This window comes from Ptychodera flava (assembly GCF_041260155.1).
Source record: "Ptychodera flava strain L36383 chromosome 3 unlocalized genomic scaffold, AS_Pfla_20210202 Scaffold_27__1_contigs__length_13241970_pilon, whole genome shotgun sequence".
Lineage (NCBI taxonomy): Eukaryota > Metazoa > Hemichordata > Enteropneusta > Ptychoderidae > Ptychodera > Ptychodera flava.
This window is the reverse complement of record NW_027248281.1, coordinates 277,701-302,163: the sequence shown is the minus strand read 5'-3', so window position 1 is coordinate 302,163 and position 24,463 is coordinate 277,701. Positions and strand designations below refer to the sequence as shown.

Sequence of the window (24,463 nt, the reverse complement as noted above, 5' to 3'; positions counted from 1 at the left end):
GGCGGCCATTTTATTACGATTTTTTCATGTACAGAGCCATAACTCAGACATGTTTCAACCGATTTTATTCAACGTTAGTACAAGGACATGGACCAATGTCATAGATATGCATGTCGATTTGTTTTGTGATATGATCCAATATGGCCACCAGGCGGCCATTTTATTACAATTTTTTCATATACAGAGCCCTGCATAATTCAGACATGTTTTAACAGATTTTATTCAAAGTTGGTACAAGGAGATTGACTAATGTCACACATATGCATGTCAATTTGTTATGTGATACGATCCAATATGGCTGCCTTGCGGCCATTTTGTTACGATTTTTACCTTCTCGTGTCTATTTATAGACAGAGAAGGTATTAGAGTTGAAAACCAGTATGCTGCTGTCAAGACTTCCGTCTGTCAAGACTTCCGTCTGTCAAGATCCGTTGACGTCATGCTATTGTGATGGGTCATATCATAAACTGGTGGGGGTGTTCATGGCTCAGGTTGAGGTGTGGGAGAACGATTTTGAGCTATGACAAAAATCAAAAGGGACTTAGCGGCATAGCCACAGTGTTAATTTTTAGCCTTTCTCCAAGGTTTCTTAGTTGACTACAATCTATTACAGACTACTGAGCAGACATTAGGGGTACTCACTTTGTGTTTGCTCACTCTGTGAGCGCTAGTGTTTGGTACTGAGTTGCGTGGATATCCCCTCATGGCCTCATGTGATCTGGGCCTGTTGCATAATCTGCAGAGATGATCATATGCCTCCGAGTCTGAAAACTGTCATTGTGTAAGCTTGTCGGCATTTTCCTTGCATTTTTTCTCATTTAATTTTGCAAAATATCGGCGAGTACCTCAATATTTAAGATAACCCTTTCTTCCCAATCGTTTCCTGGAGTTTCAGAGTCATATGAACGAAAATGAGTGAAAGTTTTAGACAGGAAAATCGGACGTCGGCCATGTTCAATGTCTACAGTACAATCAGAAGTTTACGTGGAGGAATTAACCAACAAACACTGTTCATGATGCCCGCCCTCTAGAGGCAGACCCTCCTATATGAAGTACCACAATTGATGCTTGTGGAAAGCTTGACCACACAATGGAGCATTTAAACTTTTAGAAAATGACAAACTGAATAAGAAGGTATTCAGAAAATGTCAAATACTGAGGAATAATGCGCAAATATTCAAATAAACAGGTTAACTGACTGGTCAGCTATAAAAAACAATGAAAATGTTTATGATCAAAAGTTTTTGAGATGCGCACATTTTAACAAATACAGAAATTATTAACATTATAAATATAAGACCAAACTATTTTTTCAGGGATGGGACAGGTTGGAAATGAGGGGTGAGAGACAAAGGCACTCCTATTGCTGCATATGGATGCAGCCACACCATTTCATTTACAGCATACTTATTCACTGTGTTGTGTTCAAGTTCCATATTGTACTGACTGTCATACAAGGATAACATAAGCAAATCAAATCAAATTAGAAAAGGATCAATGCTGTTGTGTGGATTTTGCTGAACATGGCTGATTTTAATATTTCGCCCTATATATTTGGTATCCAGCAAAGGCATATTTTGATGTAAAGTCAAATTTAACACTACATTGCTGACAATAAATTTTACCGTTTCTGCATGAACTTTTCTTTTTTAAATTAAAGTATATTAGTACTTCAAACAGATTAACAGTTATCATGATGTCAACCCATAATTTTACATCACAAAGACTGTAATTCTGCCAATTTTTTTTTGTTTTTCAGTCATTATATAAATTTTGCACTGCATAAGATGATTGAACAAATTGCAATGTTTGAATTCGTAAACTCAAAGAATAAAAATCCTTTGGTCACAGATTAAATTATTTTTTGAAAAGAAATTTACTCTTAAACACTTTTAGCATATATTCTTTACACGGTCATGTATTTCAAGGAAAATATGCCTATTAAAAACAGTAATTTCTTCACTTTCAATTTTTTTTTCAATACTATGACAAGTATCAGCCATGAGGTTATACAAACACAAGACCAGATAAGCATTTTTCATCATTTCCACAGGACTCTTTGGAAAATCCATTAAAAACAGTTAAAGTGACTTAAAATGATCACTTGGTATACATTTAATTTACAGATGCCAGGTTGTGTATTTCACATGCACTCAGGTCAGTAAGGAAGTGCGTCATTACTATTTTGGACTGTTAATTCTTCTTTCTGAATTATTTAACTTTTTTCCACATTGAACTATCTTTAGGCAGTTTATACTGTAGCTTAGAATATTTTTGATTGATGTATTTAATCATCTTTTGGGTTCTTTGGGTCCATATCCCACCTCATGCCCCTACATCATCAACTATTTACCAACAACTTCATGCCAATTACCTGACCTGGCCACATATTAGAGAAGGTACAGCGTCATTGACGGTAATTTTTTCATGTATAGAGCCATAATACTCTCAGTCTCTACTCATTTTTCTTTAGGATGGTGGCGTACATTGGTTTTATGTTTTTATCACCATGGAATTCATTCTTGGCCATTGAGCGCCATTTGTATCAAAGTATTTTTATCACAGACCTAATTAATGAAGAGGAGTCTATCCTCTCTGAGGACATGTAATCAAAGTACCCATTAACAGGTGGGGACTGTGTCATCAACGATGACTTGTTCTTTGTATTATGACTTCATTTGTGAAAGTTTCCTTTGAAATTATGGTTTTTACTATCAAACTAAGTAGTTGCGGGCCAAATGTTGATTCAAGCAAAGTAGGTAAAAATTTTGATAGACTCAAGGACAAACGGGATTCACAGAGGCAAAGCAAAGCCTCAGTGTATTGTAGTATCGAATGTCAACAGTGTTTGTTTTACGTACCAGGGAATTTGTAACTTTGTAGAAAGGAGAGTAAAGTGTTTCAATACATTGCAACTTTGTAGGAAGGAGGGTAAACTGTTTCAACATCATACAATTTTTTCTATTGTTAGCTGTAGTTCTTTGTTGAGGAGGCACTGTCTGTCTAGATTCAATTGACACTGCAAGCTGGAATTTTTGTAGCCATTTCTTTAGCTCCTCAGTTTTATATACTGAGGAGCTCTGTGTTAGCGCTGGGTTTGGAAAGCTGTTAGCCACTGTGGCGAATAGTTTCAAATTTTATTAGCCACAGACAAATTTTATTAGCCACATTTTTTACGAAAACAAAGCTTTCTATAATGCTATAATCTCCAATGTCGATTGCATGCTCAAGAATAAACTATCAACACATCAACCTTGTATCCAATTGTCTTCATTTTAACACTGGAAATTGCTTGATTCTGGACCCCGATGTAGCCCTGCGTACGATGCTGTGTGTTCCGCTACAGCTAATCGCCCGTGAGCGGGGCGATTAGCTGTAGCGGAACACAGCATCGTACGCAGGGCTAGACCCCGATGCAAATCGAAAGCAGCACGCAACGTTGAGACCACGATTAAAATGAACTGCAACATGGAAGGTTGGGACCGCGATGCAATTCAACAGCATGACAGCAACACTGAACGTTCGGACTGCGATTAAAATAGAAGTTTGGTTACACGTAATTACGTTCCATCAGTACACGTAGCGTCTTTGTCACGTCATACAAGACGTCGAGTAAATGTGGCACAGACGTTCGGAACGTCATCAAACGACACTTCCACATGTAGTCTTAATTCCGTGTAGTAATTTTTAGATTTTCATGGTGATTTGCGGGAATTTAGACAGGAAATCTCGTTAAGTACTAGTATGAGTATCATTGTAAATTAGCAAACATCTTTGATATCAGAAAATTCCGTAGAATTCACCTGCACAAGACGTACGCGCTAAGATTTCCTGACAGAAATGAAATGTTGTCCAATTCACCTTTTTACCTGAAGCTGTCACAAAAATTTCCCTGGCTGTCACAAAAATTTCCGTAAACCTCATAAATAACTGTATTACAGAAAATCGGTAAATTTAATGCGAGGATACAACGAGCTTGAATAGTCCTTGCCTAGAGAAATTAATTGTTTCTTAAAACTTAAACGAATTTCGTATGTTTCTGAAAAAACAATACGGCAAAATCAACCAAAAAAATTACAACTGAGCATGGATACGCGGAACGTCGAGAACGGAACGGAACGTCGAGACCGCGATGCAAATCGACAACAACACGGAATGTGTCGCTGGGATGGCGATTTTAATTAACATCAATAGGGGACCATGAGGACCGCGATGCAAATCGACCACCATTAAAATAAGACCTCGATTAAAATGCGCAACACGGAACGTCTAGACCACGATGCAAATAAATTTCAACACCGAACTTTGTGACCACGATTAAAATGCGTGTGTCTGCTGTAGCAAAAGTTTCAATTCTCGCGAGTGTTCGCTTTGCTTGCTGTACACTAGACAAAATGACGTCAAATTTATTGCGAGACTAGGGCTCGATTGCGTCTGCCTGCATTTTCAATTCTCGCGATAGTCATTTATGTGCATGCTGTATACACCAGCCTGGCTGTACACTATACAAATTGACGTCAAATCTCTCGCGAGACTTCGCTCGATTGCAATTGCGTACGTCGGAGAGAACAATACGGAAGTGGATATAGTTTTTCCGCGAATCGCCGAAAGAGAAGCGCAGATCAACAAAAGACTAAAAAACCCCAGGTTTTTGCTTATTTTGCGGAATTTTTTCAACAGAAATCATCTTCGCCACTGTGGCGAATTAGGATCGATTTTTCTTCGCCACTGCTGATTTCAATTCGCATTTGCGAACGTGGCGAATGGGCAGCGCGAACACAGGAGCTATTCGAATTGAAAACCAGTATGGTGGCGTCAACTTTTAATTCCTTCTGTCAAGATTTTGCCAATTAACTTCTGTTTGTATGTCCATATATCACGTGATAAACTGGTGCATATTAGGGCCAATTAACTGGCTGTCCACTTCAATGTGTTTTTGGTACATAGGGATAACTATGGGAGCAAAGTTTTTCGACAAAATCATAGACCCTCCAAAAAACGGGGCAAAGAGACAAAGGCAATTGTTGGATTAGGTGTCAAACCAAGTCTGTTGGAATCGTCAAAAGGTGTCAATCAGTCGTCCCTGGGTATCCGGCAGAGACCGAGAAATGGTTTGCGTCCGGTGCAGTTTTAAGTTATTTTCTGCATGGAATTGTATTACAGTGTTGACCGAATTCTCCCATTCTCGCGCAACGAATTTCCTTATTTTTTCATGAAAAAAAAGTATTTTAAATGTACAATTTATGTTCTTAGAAGGAGATACTAAAACCATGAAAGAATAAACAACTGATAAATTAGTGATAGGTGTGCAACTATCTGATTCATATTCCTAATGTGAACCTGTATCTAATGCTAATCATCATAAGTACCATAGCTCTGGATGCTGCTGCTGCATGTTTCCACATTTTCTTCGTCTTTACGATCAAACAAATTAAGTCACTGCTGTTTATCTACTGTAACCTGATAATCACCACAGCTTTTATTAAAGTTAGGTAGTCGTTAACATTTTTAAATAGTTCGATGACTTCTTGTGAGTAACACGTCTTGTTGTTATGTTTATGGGTGATCCTTGCTGGGGGAGTCTGTGTTGTTTACATCCTTGCTATTGTCAATGTTTTTCTCAAAAAAGTAACTGATCCATGGGGAACAGTTTTAAATACCAAATAATCATTTAATAAGGAAGGTCGAAGTGTATTGTACTGTCAAATTTCTTTCATAGAATTGACGTTTGCCCTTGAAAGAAAAATCACGCTGTACGGAACTTGACTGTTTGTTTACATAGGTGACCAACGGCGGACACATCTGTGTCGTTTACATAAGGAAGGTCGAAGTGTATTGTGCTGTCAAAATTCTTTCATAGAATTGACGTTTGCCCTTGAAAGAAAAATCACGATGTACGGAACTTGACTGTTTGTTTACATAGGTGACCAACGGCGGACATGTCTGTGTCGTTTACATCGTGGCAATTGTCAACGTTTTTCTCGAAAATGGTAAATGATCCATCGGGAACTGTTTTAAATACCAGACATTTAGTAACTAAGAAAATCCGTTATGTGTTCCGTTGATATGTTTCTTGCAAAGACTTTTAGTTTGCCCAAGAAACAAAAATTATGCAAGATGGAACACAGACAGGGTTGTGATTCGGTGTTCTTGATTTTGCAATATCCAAGTTTTTTTGGGCTACTTTTCAAGGGATTGGCATTGTTCATGTTTTGGTTATTTTACATATAAATGTGAAAGAAATCGCCGTGTCTTGTATATTATGCCCCTTTAGTAAATGATTCTTGCAGCCTTGTTTGGTTATGAATGATTTGTCACATACTCTGCATATACAACTTCCAGCAGCAACGATAATGTATTGCTCTATAAAACGCAATTTTGGCGACTTCTAGTCTACTGGTTCCAAATCTTCTGTGAATGCTTCATCACCGCTGCTAGTACTATCTGAACACTCACTTTCGCCGATATCGGATAAAACTGCGAAAAATTCATCGCTATCGCTCTCACACTCTCGTAGCGACATGCTCGTTCTGCGACAGATGGTAAATGACTTGTAATCACATCTAATGAATTCTCGAGAACTGCATGATTTGGCTAAATTTGCATAATTGCATCTAATCTTTTGCGGTATTTCACGTGATTAACATCGGTAACAGGATTAGGTAGTAAAGTCGTTGACGCCCGCTTAACAAACGTAAGTTAATGTACTCCAAGATAGCTCGTACAAAGGAAATCCCCCTTTTTCCTGTCCCGTTTTTCGGAGGGTCTATGACAAAATGTCACATGACCAGCTACTTCCTGTACCTCATTAATTATGCACATACCTAATTCTGGGCTTAATAATAGAGATAGAGGTCTGATTTTTGGTGGTTAGGGATAACTATGGGATAAAATTTTTTTGACAAAATATTATGTGACCTTGATGACCTTTGACCCCAAATATACATATATGCCAATAAGTCAGTAACCACAAGGGCCACACTCCAAACAGTGGCAGCGCTCTCACTTCAGTGAGCAGAATTGAAACGGAAGTGAGAGCGCCGCCACTGTTTGGAGTGTGCACAAGGGCTACACCCTTCATATTTGGTATGATGGGAGACCCTGTGACGCCATAACTTTTACCTCCTTTATTTTGCACATATCTAATTTTGGGAAAGCCAATAGAGCTGGAGTTCTGATTTTCGGTATATAGGGATAACTATGGGATTCAATTTTTTTGACACAATGTCACGTGACCTGGATGACCTTTGACCTCGAATATACATATTTCTCCATAACTCATTAACCACAAGAGCTACACCCTTCATATTTGGTATGTTTGGACACCTAATGATGACACATTGTGTGTTCACCCCATTAATTATGCACCTATCTAATTCTGGGCAAACCAACAGAGTTGGAGGTCTGATTTTCGGTAAAAAGGGATAACTATGAGATACAATTTTTTTGACAAAATGTTATGTGACCTGGATGACTTTTGACCCCAAATATGCATATATGGCTATAACTCAGTAAATACAAGTGCCACACCCTTCATATTTGGTATGATGGGAAACCTTATGGTGCCATATCCTGTACGTTATTAATTATGCACATATCTAATTCTGGGCAAGCCAATAAAGCTAAAGGTCTGAGTTTTGGTATATAGGGATAACTATGGGACACAATTTTTTTGACAAAAATGTCACATGACCTTGATGACCTTTGAGCTTAATTTCACATATACTAATGAAGCCTTTCATCTTTTTTGCATATTTATTTCTCTATTGCCCATGTGCACCAAGATGACTCAAAACCCAGTCATCACTGCTTTGCAGCTATGTTTCATCCTGCTTTTAAAATACCAGCAAGACAAGGTTTTTACGCTCCCATATATGCATATGTAGATATGCAAATGGGAGGTATTCGTATAAGGTGGAAAAATGTCGTCTGTATGTACGGTATGTATGTATGTATGTATGTACGCATGCCAGAAAATCCCAAGACGATTTGACCGGTTGACCTCGCTGTTAATTTTATGCAGGAAATTACAATAACAATGCTTGGTCGAATGACGCAGTACCTTGAGGGTGGGATCGCCAGTGGTAAAGGGGGAGGAGTACCTTCCCGATGGTGATAAGTGGTGCAGATTACCGTAGCCTAAGTGACTGGCGTATACCAGTCGGATGGCAGAGTTGCAAATACCTGGACTGAACCATTTGGTTTTTTTTGGGTGTCGGTGGTACTTTGACAATAAAAGTAAAGATGTACATATATTGAGTTTATTGTCTTGTTTATGAGCGGCCAGTATTTCCAACAACATAAATTATGTGCATTAGCCCTTGAAGAAATAAATAATTTCGAATAAAACATCGCGAATGTAACCACATTCCTTAAGCTCGACGTACACTTAAGTGCCCCAAAGAACCATGAAGTCGCCCGACTTTCGATTGAAGAGATGAGTTTTGCCAAACCGCGTATACAGAAAAAGTGGCAGATGACTTTATTTTTAGAATCATACACAGTATAGCGAGATGTAAAAAATGTGAAACGGGCTCCCCACCTAACTATCCTAAATGTTTTTGTGTCGAGTTTGTGTTTGATTCGTTTCGAAAATGTGTTCCTACATTCTTATCCGATTGTTTGTGTTAATGAAATGTTTGTTTTGCTTTGGATATTTGTAGAGAAGTTTGGATTAGTGTGTACGGTAACGTTTTGTTTGTGTGGGGAAAGCTTATGGCGAGACGCAGCCGGACCTATGTTGTTACAAAAGTTGATAGAGTCGCATTTTTTTCTCCTGTGTGCAGGTGGTGACTCCTGGCCACTTTTTTCTGTGCATTGTATTGTTCTAGCTTTGTTAGTCATGTTTCATGTTGTTCTGCTCTGTATCAGTTTGTATGTTCATCTGAGGGCCCTGGGGAAGATAAGCATCTTTACTGAAGCTTACCAGGCTACCCTCGTTAAACAAGGTTTAATAAAATAAAATAAAATAAAATAAAATGTCAGAAGCTTGAATGGGAAAGTTACACTATAGGCCATGTTATCCAAGCTGGTATTCATCAAGGAAGTCCTGTTTTTCATGAATCTTTAAAGGTCTGGTGAAATGGTCCCGTTCGTGTGACTTAATATCTTCCAGGAGGTCAGTACTATTACACTCGCAACAGAATTGCAACCTTAAAGTACGCGCAAGTGTTAATTTTTTTGATATTTCTATGCGCGGCTTTCATGGGGTCATTTTGCGACACTCAGGTCACGCCCTCAGCGGGAGTCAAGGTTGGCCGTCTGAGACGTCACAGGTGTGTTCATTTACATCGAATAGCGGTCCAACGCCGCCTTATCTCTGCCCGGTATCCGCTAACAAAAGAGGCTGCCAGTGTTCGCGCTGCCCATTCGCCACGTTCGCCAATGCGAATCGAAATCCGAAGTGGCGAAAAAAAAATCGATCCTAATTCGCCACAGTGGCGAAACTGATTTTTGTTTACAAAATATGGTAAAATAAAGAAAAAACGTGGGTTTTTCAGTCTTTTGTTTAATCTGCGCTTCTCTCTTGGCGATTCGCAAAGACTGTGTCTACTTCCGTATGATTGCGTTCTTTCCATCGTACGTATTTGCAATCGAGCCAAGTCTCGCGAGAGATTTGACGTCATTTAGTCTAGTGTACAGCATAGCATGCATAAATGGCTCTCGCGAGAATTGAAACTTACACACACGCAATCGCGCCCTTGCGATAAATTTGACGTCATTTTGTCCAGTGTACAGCGGGCACAGGAACGCTCGCTCGCGACAATTGAAACTTTTGCTTTACATAGCAGACATACGCATTTTAAACGAGGCCACAAGGTTTGGTGTTATAGTTGATTTATATTGCGGTCTAGATGTTCTGTGTTGTGCATTTTAATCACGGTCTTAAACATTCCATGTGTGGTCGATTTGCATCGCGTTCCTCGTGGTCCGGTATTCCCCGTTGTTCTTCAGTTTAATTGCTGTCCCAACGACGCGTTCTGTGTTGCTGTCGATTTGTATCATGGAGGACTCTACCTCCATGATTTGTATCATGATCTCTACGTTCCGTGTTGTTGTTCGTTTTTAATGGTAGTCTCAACGTTCAGTGTTGCTGTTCATGCAGCTGATTTGCATCGTGGTCCCAACCTTCCGTGTTGTAGTTGTAGTGTATTTTAATCACGGTCCCATTTACATTTTTTACTGTCGATTTGCATTGCGGTCCCGACGTTCCGTGTTGTAGACTAGTGCATTTTAATTGCAGTCACAACGTTCAGTGTTGGTGTTCATACAGTTGACTTGCATTGCGGTCCCAACCTTCTGTGTAGCGAGTAGCGAGGCAGGCTCAGCCGAGGGACTGTGGCCGATCGTACAAACCAGCGGAGACAAGCACATTATGGTTCAAACACTCAACACTTGACGGGAACTTGAAAACGTTTACAGTTGAGCCGTTCATGTTCTTGCCGCTGTCACAGCCACCTAAAGAACAACGTCTTCCCATTGTGAAGGAGGACACTGTCCTGATCATGTAAGCGGAAACCCTAGAAGTTACCCTCTAGAGACTAGGGGAGCTTACGGAGGTGTGAAATACTTTACTTCCTATTATAAGATACGACGTCGGGCAAACTTCGGAAAGCCGAAAAAAGTCGACTGGAGAGGCTCGGGGGACACGCCCACATTGCATTTTTCTTTTGCCATATTTCATAATCACGCGCGCTTAACGGAAAAAGAAATGAATGCAACTGTTTTATAGACCATCAACTGTATTTCTGTGATTTTGCAACATGGGCATTTCACCAGACCTTTAAGAGGTAAACAATGCACTTGTAATGCCCTTGTATACTTATGTGTATCTCAAGACAAGCATTCATTAACATCTGAGGACTTGAATTGCATTTTACATAATGGTGACAGTTTATACAGAGAAACAGTCAGTTACCTGCAGGCCAGCAATGAATTTCATTCAGATATTTTAATGTTTAATGAATTACCAAATATTATACACATGTAGTCTTTGTAGTACAATATAGAGAAACGCAAGCAGTATTTTGGGTTGTAAGATCATTTCACAGATATAGATGTACCAGACTGTTTACATTTCAAGGACGCCATTACCAAAGCTTTCAATTCTAGTAACCCATTGTTGTTGATGACAGGTGGCTATTGTATGGCTCTTTCCAAACACCACAGTGGTAAATATTGTATATTTGATTCACATAGCCGTAACTCACATGGCTTGCAACACATTGATGGCTCAAGTATTGTAATATTCTTTGACACACAATATGCTCTAATTAATTATTTGTATTCTTTGTTTGATAACTTGAATTTGAATAAAATGACAGCGTATGAGCTTCAAGAAGTGATCATTCATGCTAATAATTCAGCACATCAGGCTCGACAGCAACATGACAGACATGAGGAACTTATGGTTAATTATTTTAATTTCCAGACACAACAACTATCTTCTAAAAAGAATGCACAGAGGTTAGACAGCTATGAAGGTAATGTGAAAAGTACTGTGTCATCTGTACCTAAAAAGGTTTCAAGTAAACAGTATGAAAGAGAATATAAACAGAAAAGAAGACAAAACCACTCATTTTTGGCTGGTGAACGTGAAAAAGATAAATTAAGGAAAGCTCTGAAGAGGCAAAACCAAGAGTTTAGAAAGACTGAAAAAGTTCAGTTGAAATTGCATATGCAACAACAGAGACTAAATCCTCAATTCAAACACAAAGAACATTGTCAACAACAAGTACAAAAGAAAGCGCTGCGACAAAATCAAGTGTTCAAAGAGAAAGAAAGAAAAAAATTACGGTCACACATAACTGAACTTCGACAAAATCCAGAATTCAAAGAGAGAGAGAAACTGAAACTACGGTCACATATAACAAAACTCCGACAAAATCCAGAATTCAAAGAGATAGAGAGACTGAAACTGCGGTCACATATAACTGAACTCACACAAAATCCAGTGTTCAAAGAGAATGAAAAACAAAAATTACAGTCATACATAAATGAACTTCGACAAAATCCAGTGTTCAAAGAGAAAGAGAAACTGAAATTGCGCTCACAGATGAAATACTTGCATCAAAATCCTAACTTCAGACAGCCAGAAAAGGAGAGGCATAAAATATACATTCAAAATTAGCGAAAGAATCCCACATTTAGACTAAAAGAGAAATTAAAGACCAAAATCTCCATGAGATCTCTTTGCAAATGTACTGAATATAAAAACACTGAGAGACAGCAGCAACAAAGTTATAAAAGCTCCCAAAGGCAGAGTGTTGTTTTCCAACAGAAAGAGAAACATTTGAAACGAAAAGCACAAGACATAAAGCACTTAAGAAACAAAGAAAGATATGTAATTGAAAGCAGTAGTGAAGCAATTGACTGTTCAGAAATTACTGAACTGAATACAAGCTTGCCAGACAACCTTCATGGTGAATTATTGCAAGACTGCATTGATAGTTTCCAGAAACATACATCTCAAGGACCCATTTATGTCTGTTCATCATGTCATCAAACATGGTTCAGAAAGTCTGTAATTTTTCCCGTTTGGGTTATAGTAAAAAATTTATATTCAAGCTGCCAAATTAGCCACACATTCTGCCAATGCATCTCAATACCTGACTGGCTATATCTCTGTCAACAATACAGAATAGGTTTGTACTACATGCTATAGATCTACTGTATATCTGCAGGCAAAGTCCCAAAACTGTCTATAGCCAATAGAATGAATTTTCCCAATATACCATCAGAATTACATTTACACCAATTAGAGGAACGCTTAATAGCTATGAGAATTCCTTTTATGCATTTGTGCACATGAGGCACCCCGCACACAAACCAAGCATTGCTCACAAATTTCTCACTCCCTCGACACTCTTGTTACCATCCATATGGGAGCGACAGTGTCATTGACGCTATTTTTTTGTTTTTTGGAACTCCCAAAATTATATAATTAGATATTACTGTACCTTTACAATATGTGAGGTTTTAATCTTACTATGATCCACAATATTTTTGGTTGTTGAACATTCAAATTGAAAGTAAGAGGACTTTGAAAACTGTTGATGAAATGCTTTTAATTACTCTATGTGAAGTAGTTTCAATTGCAGATACTACGACAGAAGAGTTCAGCACTGCCAAGATATGAGTATAGCACACTGAATTTTGAACTTCAGAGTTATAAAAATGACTGAACTGTGTCACAATAAAGTTTATTTTATTATCAATCGTTTCATTTTTAGCTACTATAGACTATAGTCTATAGAAGCTATTGGGATGGGTATCCGTCAGGCGTCTGTCGTCAGTCTGTATGTATGTATGTATGTATGTATGTATGTATGTATGTATGTTATGTATGTATGTCCGTTTGTGAGGCGTCCGTCCACTCAAATATCTTGAGAACCGCAGTACTTACTGATTTGATATTTGTTGTGTAGATGAAAAATAGGATTTTGAGAAACTGTTTTTTTTAATTTTTTGATATTGTTGAAAATAGGCAAATTAATGCCAAAAAAGGTGTTTTGGGTAAAAAATCTTCTTCTTCATAACCGCTGGTCAGACAGCTTTGTTATTTGGCATACAGGTCCCTAGGGATAACCCAACTTAGATTTGTTCAAATTGTGATGAAATATGCAAAGGTGTATTTTTAAGGATTTTTTTTGTCATTTTTGGTCAAATTTGACTTACATTGTATGTAATTCTTGTACTGTATAAACCCTATCAATTCACCCAGAAAAAAATAATTAATATGATTTTAAATAATTGAATTAATCGGGAAATCATCAAAGCCAAAATAATTTTAGTGTAGAATTATCAGAAAGTTCAACTTTTTTTGACAGTTCATAGTGAAATGCCTACCATCTTGGAGGATTAAAACATGTAAAGGCAACTTTCCTGAATCCCAACTTTGACATATTCTGAACCGTCATTTATTGTGCCCTGTATATGTTATCTAAAAGAAATTGCTCATAATAGTTTGTCATGATAGGGTGGTCAAATAAATAGAGATAGAGAAAGTTCTAATTTCCATTTATGGTTGACTTGGTAAGGATAAAATAAAATTACTCTTTGAGGAATAAAATAGAGTGGTCAATTAAAAGAGTGGTCAAAGTGATGTAGGGTTTTTATGGTAAAGCTGGGCTGTAAGATTCCTCATGTGCTATTTATAGCAATTATGCAATCTGTGTAAACAGTGCAATGAAAGTGTTACATGATTCCTTATAATGCTTTTGATGACCTTGAACTTCTTAAGTTTCAAACATTTGTCTCTTCAGTGTGCTTTCTCTGAGTACTACAGTCTCAACTTATTCAACAGAACTTACTTACAATGTTAATTTGAAAGTTAAAATGTGCTTGGTTAATAGGATGAAATACTGATAAAGATAACCAGCTTAAGATTCTTTATAACCTGACAGAAACATATATGCTGTTTTTTATGACGTAAATCTTGATTTAAGCAAGTCTTGTTAACTTTAATTAGAATGTAATTAACTCTCGTTTATTAGCTACTATAGACTAATATAGTCTATAAAAGCTATTGCGATGGGTATCCGTCCGGCGTGCACCGTCAGTCTGTATGTATGTATGTATATATGTATGTATGTATGTATGTATGTATGTCTGTTTGTTAGGCCTTCGTCCACTCAAATATCTTGACAACTGCAGTACTTACTGATTTGATATTTGTTGTGTTGATAAAATGATTTTGAGAAACTGTTTTTATTAATTTTTTGATATTGTTGAAAATATGCAAATTAGCACCAAAAAAGGCGTTTTTGGTAAAAAATCTCCTTCTTCATAACCACTGGTCAGACAGCTTTGTTATTTGGTATACAGGTCCCTAGGGATAACCCAACTTAGATTTATTAAAATTGTGATGAAATATGCAAATCTGTATTTTTACGGAATTTTTTTTTCCATTTTTGGTGAGGCCATCCTGAAATGAGCTATCAAAGATATCCACCTTCTTCATCAATACATGTGTCACAAAAGGTTATTCTCTACATAACGCAGCAGAGCTCTGTCAACTGTTGAGTCGCTTGTTTTTTCAAAACCGCTGGTCAGACAGCTTTAATATTTGGTTTACAAGTCCCTAGGATGACCTTAGTGAGATAATTTCATACAGTCATGTATCCATGTCTATAGTAGCTTCAGGGACTTTGGCCCTATGTTTTTTAAAGATTGTAGAGACTAAGGGTTAAGGATATTAGTAACTTTTCAACCAGGAAAAAATACCAATAAGTGGAAAGGATCAAAAGAAATCAACATATTTATTTCTTTACATATTACAAAACCGGAAAGTAACACATAATTCTCATTTAAGTGATTTAGGGCTTGTTTTAACTTGTCGATGTTTGATGATGGAAAGGAACACAAGAAAATAACTAACTTAAACAATCATTATAAAAAACTACGAAGAAACCTCAATAGCAACAAAATTCCAAGCAAAACATTACACTATGGTTCAGAGTGTTAATTTATAAAAGTTCACTCAAAATGTACTTTGAAAACGACAGTATTTTGACAGCCGTACCGGCAACAACTTACTAATAAACTGTTACCAAAAAGAGCTAATATGATGAGTCTGAGTGGCATCTGTATGTCTGTATATTTGTGGGTATGTATGTGCGGATGTACCGGCATGTCCATCACACACAAAGGCTCCCATATAGCCAAAGCTACCGTCTCAGTATTTGGTGTACAGGTGAATTGTTCAAATGAACACATCAGTGTCAAAAATGAGCAAATGATGTAAGAAAAAGGGAAATACTGCAAGTGTGCAGGAGTGGTGGCAGTGAACTGAATCAGCCCACACATCTGAATAAGAGGATTTTGACCTTTAACCTATTTGTATGCAGGGTACCTATTATGTTTGGGAGTGGTAGCAGTAACTGAAACAGCTAATTGTTCATTTCCTGTCATTGTTTATGAACTGTGACATATTAACAGATCTGCTGAAACCATATGGATGTCCATTTTTGTACATCCATGGTAGAAAGATTCTCTGCTATGCATGTTGCTAAAGTTGACCTTCAGTACCTAAAGTTTCAGACCTTATTTACTTTTGTCATTCTTAATTTTCTGGTTTAAATATTTCTTGTTGTTTTTCTGGTTGCACTGTGCAGAAATTCGCAACATCAACGTATAATTTTCCTGCACTGAACAGATAGAAATAACACTTATTGTTGATCTTTGGTATGTACCAATTTTGATCAAATTTGAGCGACACCGTATAATTGCGGTATTTTTTACAAATTTTGAATAAACAATACACTGTTAAAGATTACAGAATATTTTTATTGTTGAGTGGGGAGTTCTGGTCTCCACTGTGCATTGTTATGCAAAGGGTTAAAGTTGGCATAAAGACAGGATGCTATGATATAAAGCTATAACTATATATCAATAAGAATGTGTGACTGGTAGGAGTAGTCTCTTCTTGCTAGTCACACATTCTAATTGCTACATCATTTTGACTTCAATGACATTTAATCAAACCACCTAAGGTAGAGACTGTCATCTTCAATGACTTTTTTGTAGATTGTCTCTTGAAAAGCTTGTTTTCATGTCCATTTAACATAAACTGTTTCTGCAAACCAATCACATACTTCAATATAAATCATTAATTTTCTTATTCTTGGTTTCAGCTGTTTCTTGGTTAACTCTGCTGATAGAATTATCCGTGTCTATGAAGGTGGAGAAGTTTTGGCATGTGGTAAAGATGGAGAGCCTGAACCAATCCAGAAATTACAAGATTTAGTCAACAGAACACCCTGGAAAAAATGCTGCTTTTCGGGAGATGGAGAATATATTGTAGCAGGTAACATAGTCTTTATTTTGAATTGATATTTATCGCCAATATTTTCTCAGGGATGCTTTACTTTACAGTAACTGCCATAAAATTTATACAAAAATGCAAGAATGATAACAAATTTAAAATATAGCTGAGTCAATTTAGGGTTTAACCTCAGATTAATTGCAATAGAAATTATTTGTCACCATGAACTTTGGAAAAATCTCTCTCCAATGACATATAAAAAAGCTACATATTTCCTTTCAAATGACTTCTGTGCTCACAGTTTGGTCATGTAAACTGAATTCAAGTGACTTTTTTTGTTGCCAAGCAATTACGGTTTAACAAGTTATTTTCTGAAAATCCTGAACTATAAATGTCATGCAAATTAACCAATTTGCATATATAAGCTGAATTTTACCATTGTTTCTGATAAAATGAAAGTCAATCATATGTCACAAAAATATGAGGTTGACCTTATTTGGATGCTAATGAGTTCAACGCATGCGTCGGTGGGAGAAGGTAGTCATCTAGGCTGCTCCTGAGCCAGGTATGTAAGCGTGTTGAAATCACCAAAGTGGGCCGGCAAACTGTGCCGGCGCATTTCAAAGTGCACCCCCATTTTGCGCCGGTATATTGCGCCGCCCACTGTGCCCCGCCTAAACTGTGCCCTTACTCTGGGCCAAAACACTTCCTGTGAGCGTCACAACATCGAGTACTCGCACTTGCGTAGCAGGACGCTTTAGCAATGTGGACTGTAGACATTAATATCCATGATAACGACTTTTCCGAGTGACCTGAAAATTGCAGCTCGAAAAATGATGTGAATTTGCAACAAGTTAAGCTTAATAGTAGTTGTATTGGGACTATGCACATACGTACGTGGACACATGGAGGTAGTTAGTAGACAGTACCAGAAGTTACTTCTCAAACAGGAGCTTTAAGTATAGAAATTTTCTTCCAATAAGGTGTGAAAATAAATCTTTTGCCATGTTTTCAGAATGGAGTCTCAGAGGCACGAGACCATGTTATGTTTGTATGGGACGGATTACACTCACTTGGCGGTATCGTGAAAGGATATTGCTTCAGCAGCAGTCAAAATTTGTGAATTTTGCATCTCCCTTAAATGCCAGGGACTTGATACTAGGGATCAAGTTAATCCCGTTCACCTTTGACATTTCCGGACGGGATCGAATTTATGTCTGTGTAAATTACGGTCAAGATTAGTGTGCACAGGAGGTTGCACACCGGCCAATGTGTTGACATGCAAACAACAGAATATACGACACTGAATATAATGGCAAGAACAGTATACATGTACAGAGAAACAACTTTTCATGAAGCCCCAATTGCTTGTAGCAATAATAGATGTACTTCAACAGAAATGATAAAAGTACCATCAATCCAAGACGCCGCTGCAACTGACATTATTACGTTCCAAATTCGGATTACACGGGCTCTGGCTGCAACTGTACAATTATTGCAGCTAAACGATAGCGTAGACGTCGTGCCATTGCCAAGATACTATGCTGTTTCCGATCGTTTCGTCTACAGAATTACTAAAAACTCTCTCACTTCAACCAGAAAAAATAATTATGGTTTGAAATCGGTGCATTAATTTATATTTATAAAAATGATGAAATGTGACATTACCCATCATAAGAAACGTGGTGTTGAAGAACATATATATTTTTTGAACAGAAGACTACGGCGTCCATTTTCTGAAAGTAGAGGCCTACATGTAATCTAACTTGCAAGTCAAACATCCAAAGAGTAACTTCAACACTTTTGGTTTTGTTCTACTCTTTTTATAAAATAAGTTGAATTTTGGGAAAGTATCTGTACATTTTCAATATCTGTGCAGCGCAAATGTGTAAACCGACCCTGCATTTATCCATCCTAAATAAAGACCATGATCAGTTCGCAACTTCATAAACCCCTCCATCTCTCCCTCTCTCTCTCTCTCTCTCTCTCACTCACTCTCTCTCTCTCTCTCTCTCTCTCTCTCTCTCTCTCTCTCTCTCTCTCTCTCTCTCTCTCTCTCCCCAAAGTTTAGCCATTTGATATTTTATTTTGCCCACATTTATTTAACGATTCACGATCACCGCTCAATGTTGATGTCGATTTCGATTTACGAAGTTTCTTCGTAACTAGAGACATGTCACGGCCTTGAGCTAGTTATCACTATAAAAACAGTCTGTAAACGTTTTTGCTTCCAAATGGATGTGACAGGTGACTTCGTGTGTAAAACATTGAATGGCAATATGAATTTCACCATTAAGAAAGTCTGTGACTTTCAAACTAGTCATACAAACAACAATAAACATGGCGAAGCATTGATACCGACAAATTTTTTTCCTTGACCGCTGATGAGAGCGACTCGCTGAAATTTTCCAACCTTGTAAGTATTTGGCTTTGCCTGGTGTGCTGGGTTATGTACACGTAAACTAATAACAAAAGTTGTATTCTCTGTAAATCAGTAAGCCTCTCAAACACGAAATATTCGGATATCTGAACCTCAACATTAGGTGCCTGCTCGAAAGTTATTCTCTGAAACAGGACAGGAACAGGTCAAAACCGGATTTCAGATGGTATATTGATATGGAAACACGCGGCTCTTTGTTAGAAAGCATGCAATGCATGATGCTCCCTAGCTTGGTCCTTGGATTGTTGCTTTCCGTCTCGCCCCTACACACCGTCAATTGCCTAACAATCACAGGATTCAGTCACATGTGTCTTCAAATTTTGATACATTAATTCTATCAATCATCAAGCGCGGAACACATCAAAAAACAATGGTGGCGGCTACGGGTTCAAGGACGTTCACGAGGAGACAACATCACGTATTTGTTTCAGAATTGTTTTGACTAGTTTTATGGAGAATATGGACGATCTGCGTACGGTCGCACATCGAACCGACAAGTGTACGCCAAGATAAAAATATGATATCCGTAAAGTTTAGTTTTGTTTTATTCAACTGAGTCATCGCCTATGTTATCGCCTAAACATCCTCGGTTTTGTTTTTTTTCGGGCAGACTGCAACATGAATATCTTCCAAATGCATAGAGCACGGCCGTTCATGCAATCATAGACCCATGTGCTTTGGCGAACAGGCCAAGTTTTTAGCTCCGCTGTCAGCGACGCGGAGCTTATCAGATAGGTTGATTTTCCGTCGTCGTCCGTCGTCCGTCGTCGTCGTCCGTCAACAATTGCCTTCTCCTCTGAAGCTGCAAGTCCAATTGCTTTGAAATTTTATATGCAGTTCACTTGGGGTGACCACACTTAAGTTTGTTCAAATCGTGATGAAATTTGCATATTTGTATTTTGGGGGCAATTTTTGGTGTTTTTGGTAAAAAAATCTTCTTCTCGGAAACCGCTTGTCCGATTGTTTTGAAATTTGATATGCAGTTTACTTAGGGTGACTTCAGTCAGAATTATTCAAATCGTTGTGAAATTTGCATATTTGTATTTTTAAGGCAATTTTTGTCATTTTTGGTAAAAAATCTTTAAAAATCTACTTCTTCAAAACTACCAGTCAGATAGCTTTGATATTTGGTACATATGTCCCTAGGGATGATCTATTTCAGATTTGTTCAAATTGTGCAGAAATATGCAAATTTGCATTTTTAAGGCAATTTTTGCCATTTTTGGTCAAAAAATGTATTTCTCAAAAAGAACTGGTCTTATAGTTTTGAAATTTGGTATACATGTTTCTATAGATGAACTGAGTAATATATATTGAATTTCTGATGAAATCTGAAATTTTGTATTTTTGGGGCAATTTTTGCCATTTTTGGTCAAAAAATGTGTATTTCCAAAACCATTTATCTGATAGCTTTGAAATTCGGTATACAGGTTCCTACAGATAAACTACATGATATTTATTGAAATTGTGATGAAATCTGCAATTTTGTATTTTTGGGGCAATTTTTGCCATTTTTGGTCAAAAAATGTGTATTTCCAAAACTACTCATCTGATAGCTATGCAATTTGGTATACAGGTTTTTACAGATCACCTTAATGATATTTGTTGAAATTATGATGAAATCTGCAATTTTGTAATTTTGGGGCAGTTTTTGCCATTTTTGGTCAAAAAATGTGTTTCTCAAAAATTACTGGTCTGATAGCTTTGAAATTTGGTATACAGGTTTCTACAGATGAGTTCAGTGATATATAATGAATTTCTGATGAAATCTGTAATTTTGTATTTTGGGGGCAATTTTTGCCATTTTTGGTCAGACCGTGTATTTCCAAAACTACTCATCCGATAGCTTTGAAATTTGGTATACAGGTTTCTACAGATGAACTAAATGACATTCATTAAAAAATAATGATGAAATCTGCAATTTTGATTTTTTGGGGCAATTTTTCCCATTTTTGGTCAAAACATGTGTTTCTCAAAAAAGCACTGGTCTAACAGCTTTGAAATTTGGTATACAGGTTTCTATAGATGAAGTTATGAACTAAATTTGATCTCTTGAAATTATGATGAAATCTGCAATTTCATTTTTTGGGGCAATTGTTGCCATTTTTGGTCAGAAAATTTTATTCTCAAAAAACTACTCATCAGATAGCTTTGGTTGACATGTTCTTAGGTATGATCCGATGTGATATATTCAAAGTATGATGAAATCTTCAATTGTGTATTTTTGCAGCTTATTTTAGCCACTTTTTTCTGGCCTCTGCATTGAGCTTTCAAAGATTTCCACCTTCCTCATTAACATGTGTAAAAAATAGTTATTCTCTACATAAACACAGCGGAGCTATATCGGCCGCTAGGTCGCTTGTTGTATTTTGGTTAGAAACTTATTACATTATAAGTGAAGATGTTACATCTGTAAAATTAAGACAGAGTATTGAAGATTAAATTACTTTTATCGATCGACAAAGAAGAGAAAGAATGAGTCAGTGAATATGGAATCATAGACGGGAGAATCGACGGTTTATGATCAATTGGGAACAAAAATATTTCGATTAATTGACTAACACAATCATAAAAGAAATTTTATTCAACTTTGAAAAAGTCACTGCCTTTCGTTGACATAGGATTCCATGGCAACAGACCAACGCATGATGTCGTTTATGTCCTCAAAAATCTTCTAAAACGGCACGAGATAATAACTAAAATGAATGAACAATTAAAAGCCCGTATTTAAATGACACGATATCAGTTGTCCTTTTAATTTTTTCCTTTCTGTTAGAAACTCTACGATGATGTTTTGCAAATCGAATGGGAAATGCCATATTCTCGGTGCTCCGATTGATCCATCCATTGAGGTAAATTTCACTTCCATGATCCGCCCATGGATGTAAAACAGTAGATGATCCTCCTCAGTAAATATCTAAAGTTTGTACAGGAAATCTCTCGTCCGTTCACGGATCTTTTTTTGTCTTTCATTTTAGTTTCAAGTTGTTTATAGGGTAAGGAAGCTTGAAATCCATCAAAACATTGCTCTAGGGTCTATGATCAAAAGCATGAGCGCGTTTTGTCATCAGCTGTCGGCAGGTCGTTTTCCAAACCGCGACAGGGACTCGAAACCCGCCATAGTGTCACAGGACACTAGACGTAGATTGCATGTAATTGTATGCTATCGTTTGGTCAGTTTCAAGGTTAATTGACTCTCAATAGCCTAATCATGGTTGTGACTCCCGTTTTTGACATAACTATATAAATACTCGTCGGGATTGAGTGTTCATTGCGTCCCCTTCCACTGTTACCACCACTTTGAATCAGTCTGTGGATCGTACTCCCAGCCCGATCGGTCTCTCGGTCTCTCGCCGAATTTTAAAACCTGGTAAATAAAGTTCTTGCAGTCAGATATAATATTCTATTCTCCATTATGTAAAGATGAATGTCTCATTTATATTTTTATTTAGACGAATAAGCTTATATTAACTTCTTAGTTTTTTGAAATAAGTGTGTTTCAATAATTTCCATCAGGGACTTCAATGATGAATTCACTCAGCCGTTCCCTCATAATACACAGCTCTGGACTTCCATGGAGATCATATCACTGTTTTAGCAGAGACTTTGATCGTAAGTTTTCATTCGACCAAGGTGATGAAATAAATGCTGACAAGCACTAACAATGTACAGACCGAGTTCGCTTCACATCCTCACTATCACTCGCACTTTCAAAGTGAGCACATACTCTTCAAGCCCTCACATTCACTCTCCTAACTTTGGCCCCCGCACTTGTCGATTTCCGGTACCCTTTATAAATACCTTACATCAGAAAGTCACTCGCAAGAACGGTCGCATTTGCTGTTTGCACGTTAATGAGAGTCTCAGACCCGGTCTCAAATTCACTCGCAAATATAAATCACAAAGCGAAATGGGAGTCTCGTTCAGTCGCAAACGTGATCGCACTTTGACTCTTCTCTGAACTGAGAGTCTCAGTATCAGTTGCATTCCTTATCATTTCTGGTCGTATATACCTCCATGAGTTGGAAGTAGCAATTATTGGACAATTAAAAGGTCGCAGAATTAGAGCAAGAATTACAGTCCACGAGGTTCCGATCAAACGAGTATGGAGTGTCTGATTTACGGCTGCACTGTCAATTCAGACACTGAGACAGAGTAGAGTTATCCAACAAAACACATAATGGCAGAAATATTTGGCCATCAATATAGTTTGAGAGTGTTAACTTTAGCATCTATTTTTACTGTGACTTCAAGAATTTATCGACAAGGTTCGGGTAGAAACTACAGACAGATTCAATGGTTGCATTACAATTTACGATGCAAATGGCACTTGACTTGGCACTTGAAAAAATACTCCCATCCTCCGCATTTTAGTGACACATTTCACCATATTGCCCATGAAAAACATGAATATTTCTTTGAAATTGCTTGACTAAACCAGCCATGAAATACATATGTGCATCAAAAATGAGGTACAAGACGTGACATCTTAAGGTCGAATATCCTATCAAAATTGGAGGGTATAGAATATATGTAGAATCAAGGTCAAAGTTCATCGAGGTCATGTGACATTTTGAATAAAAAAATTGTATTGCTAATTAATCCCTATATGCCAAAAATCAGACCTCTAGCTCTATTCGCTTGCCCAGAATTAGATGTGTGCATAATTAATGAGGTAAAGCATGTGTTGTAGAGTGTGAATATTCTTCCAAGTATGCATGCATATATATGTATATATATATATATATATATATATATATATATATATATATATATATATATATATATATATATATATATATATATATATAGAATTAGATGTGTGCATAATTAATGAGGTAAAACATGTGTTGTAGAGTGTGAATATTCTTCCAAGTATGCATGCATATATATATATATATATATATTATATATATATATATATATATATATATATATATATATTTTTTTTTTTTTTTTTTTTTTTCAGGGTATATATATATGCTATGAATGAGTGTATACATTTGTCTGTTTATTTTTTTGTATGTTTATTTATCCAACATTCTATGATAATTGTATGTTTGTTTGTTTATCTATATATGTCTGTCTGTGTCTTTATTATTTATTATGTATTTGTATGCTGGATTGTATGTTTGTCAATATTTTGTTTGTTTGTTTGTTTATTTGTTTGTTTGTTTGTTTGTTTCCTGAGTACCCAGTGCTTGAATACCCAGGAGAGCTGAGACATACATAACGATTTCATGTTGTTGTAAAGACAG

At 37.0% G+C, this 24,463-nt stretch overlaps 1 protein-coding gene across 2 annotated transcripts in view; it reads left to right on the top strand.

Annotated features, from left to right (window-relative positions):
* Positions 1-24,463, top strand: part of LOC139126525 (retinoblastoma-binding protein 5-like) — a 299,327-nt gene that overhangs the window by 86,030 nt on the left and 188,834 nt on the right. For both annotated transcript variants that reach the window (XM_070692577.1, XM_070692578.1), the window contains one exon: positions 16,635-16,807. In XM_070692577.1, the coding sequence (XP_070548678.1) occupies positions 16,635-16,807 (173 nt within the window). The remainder of the gene's footprint in view (positions 1-16,634; positions 16,808-24,463) is intronic.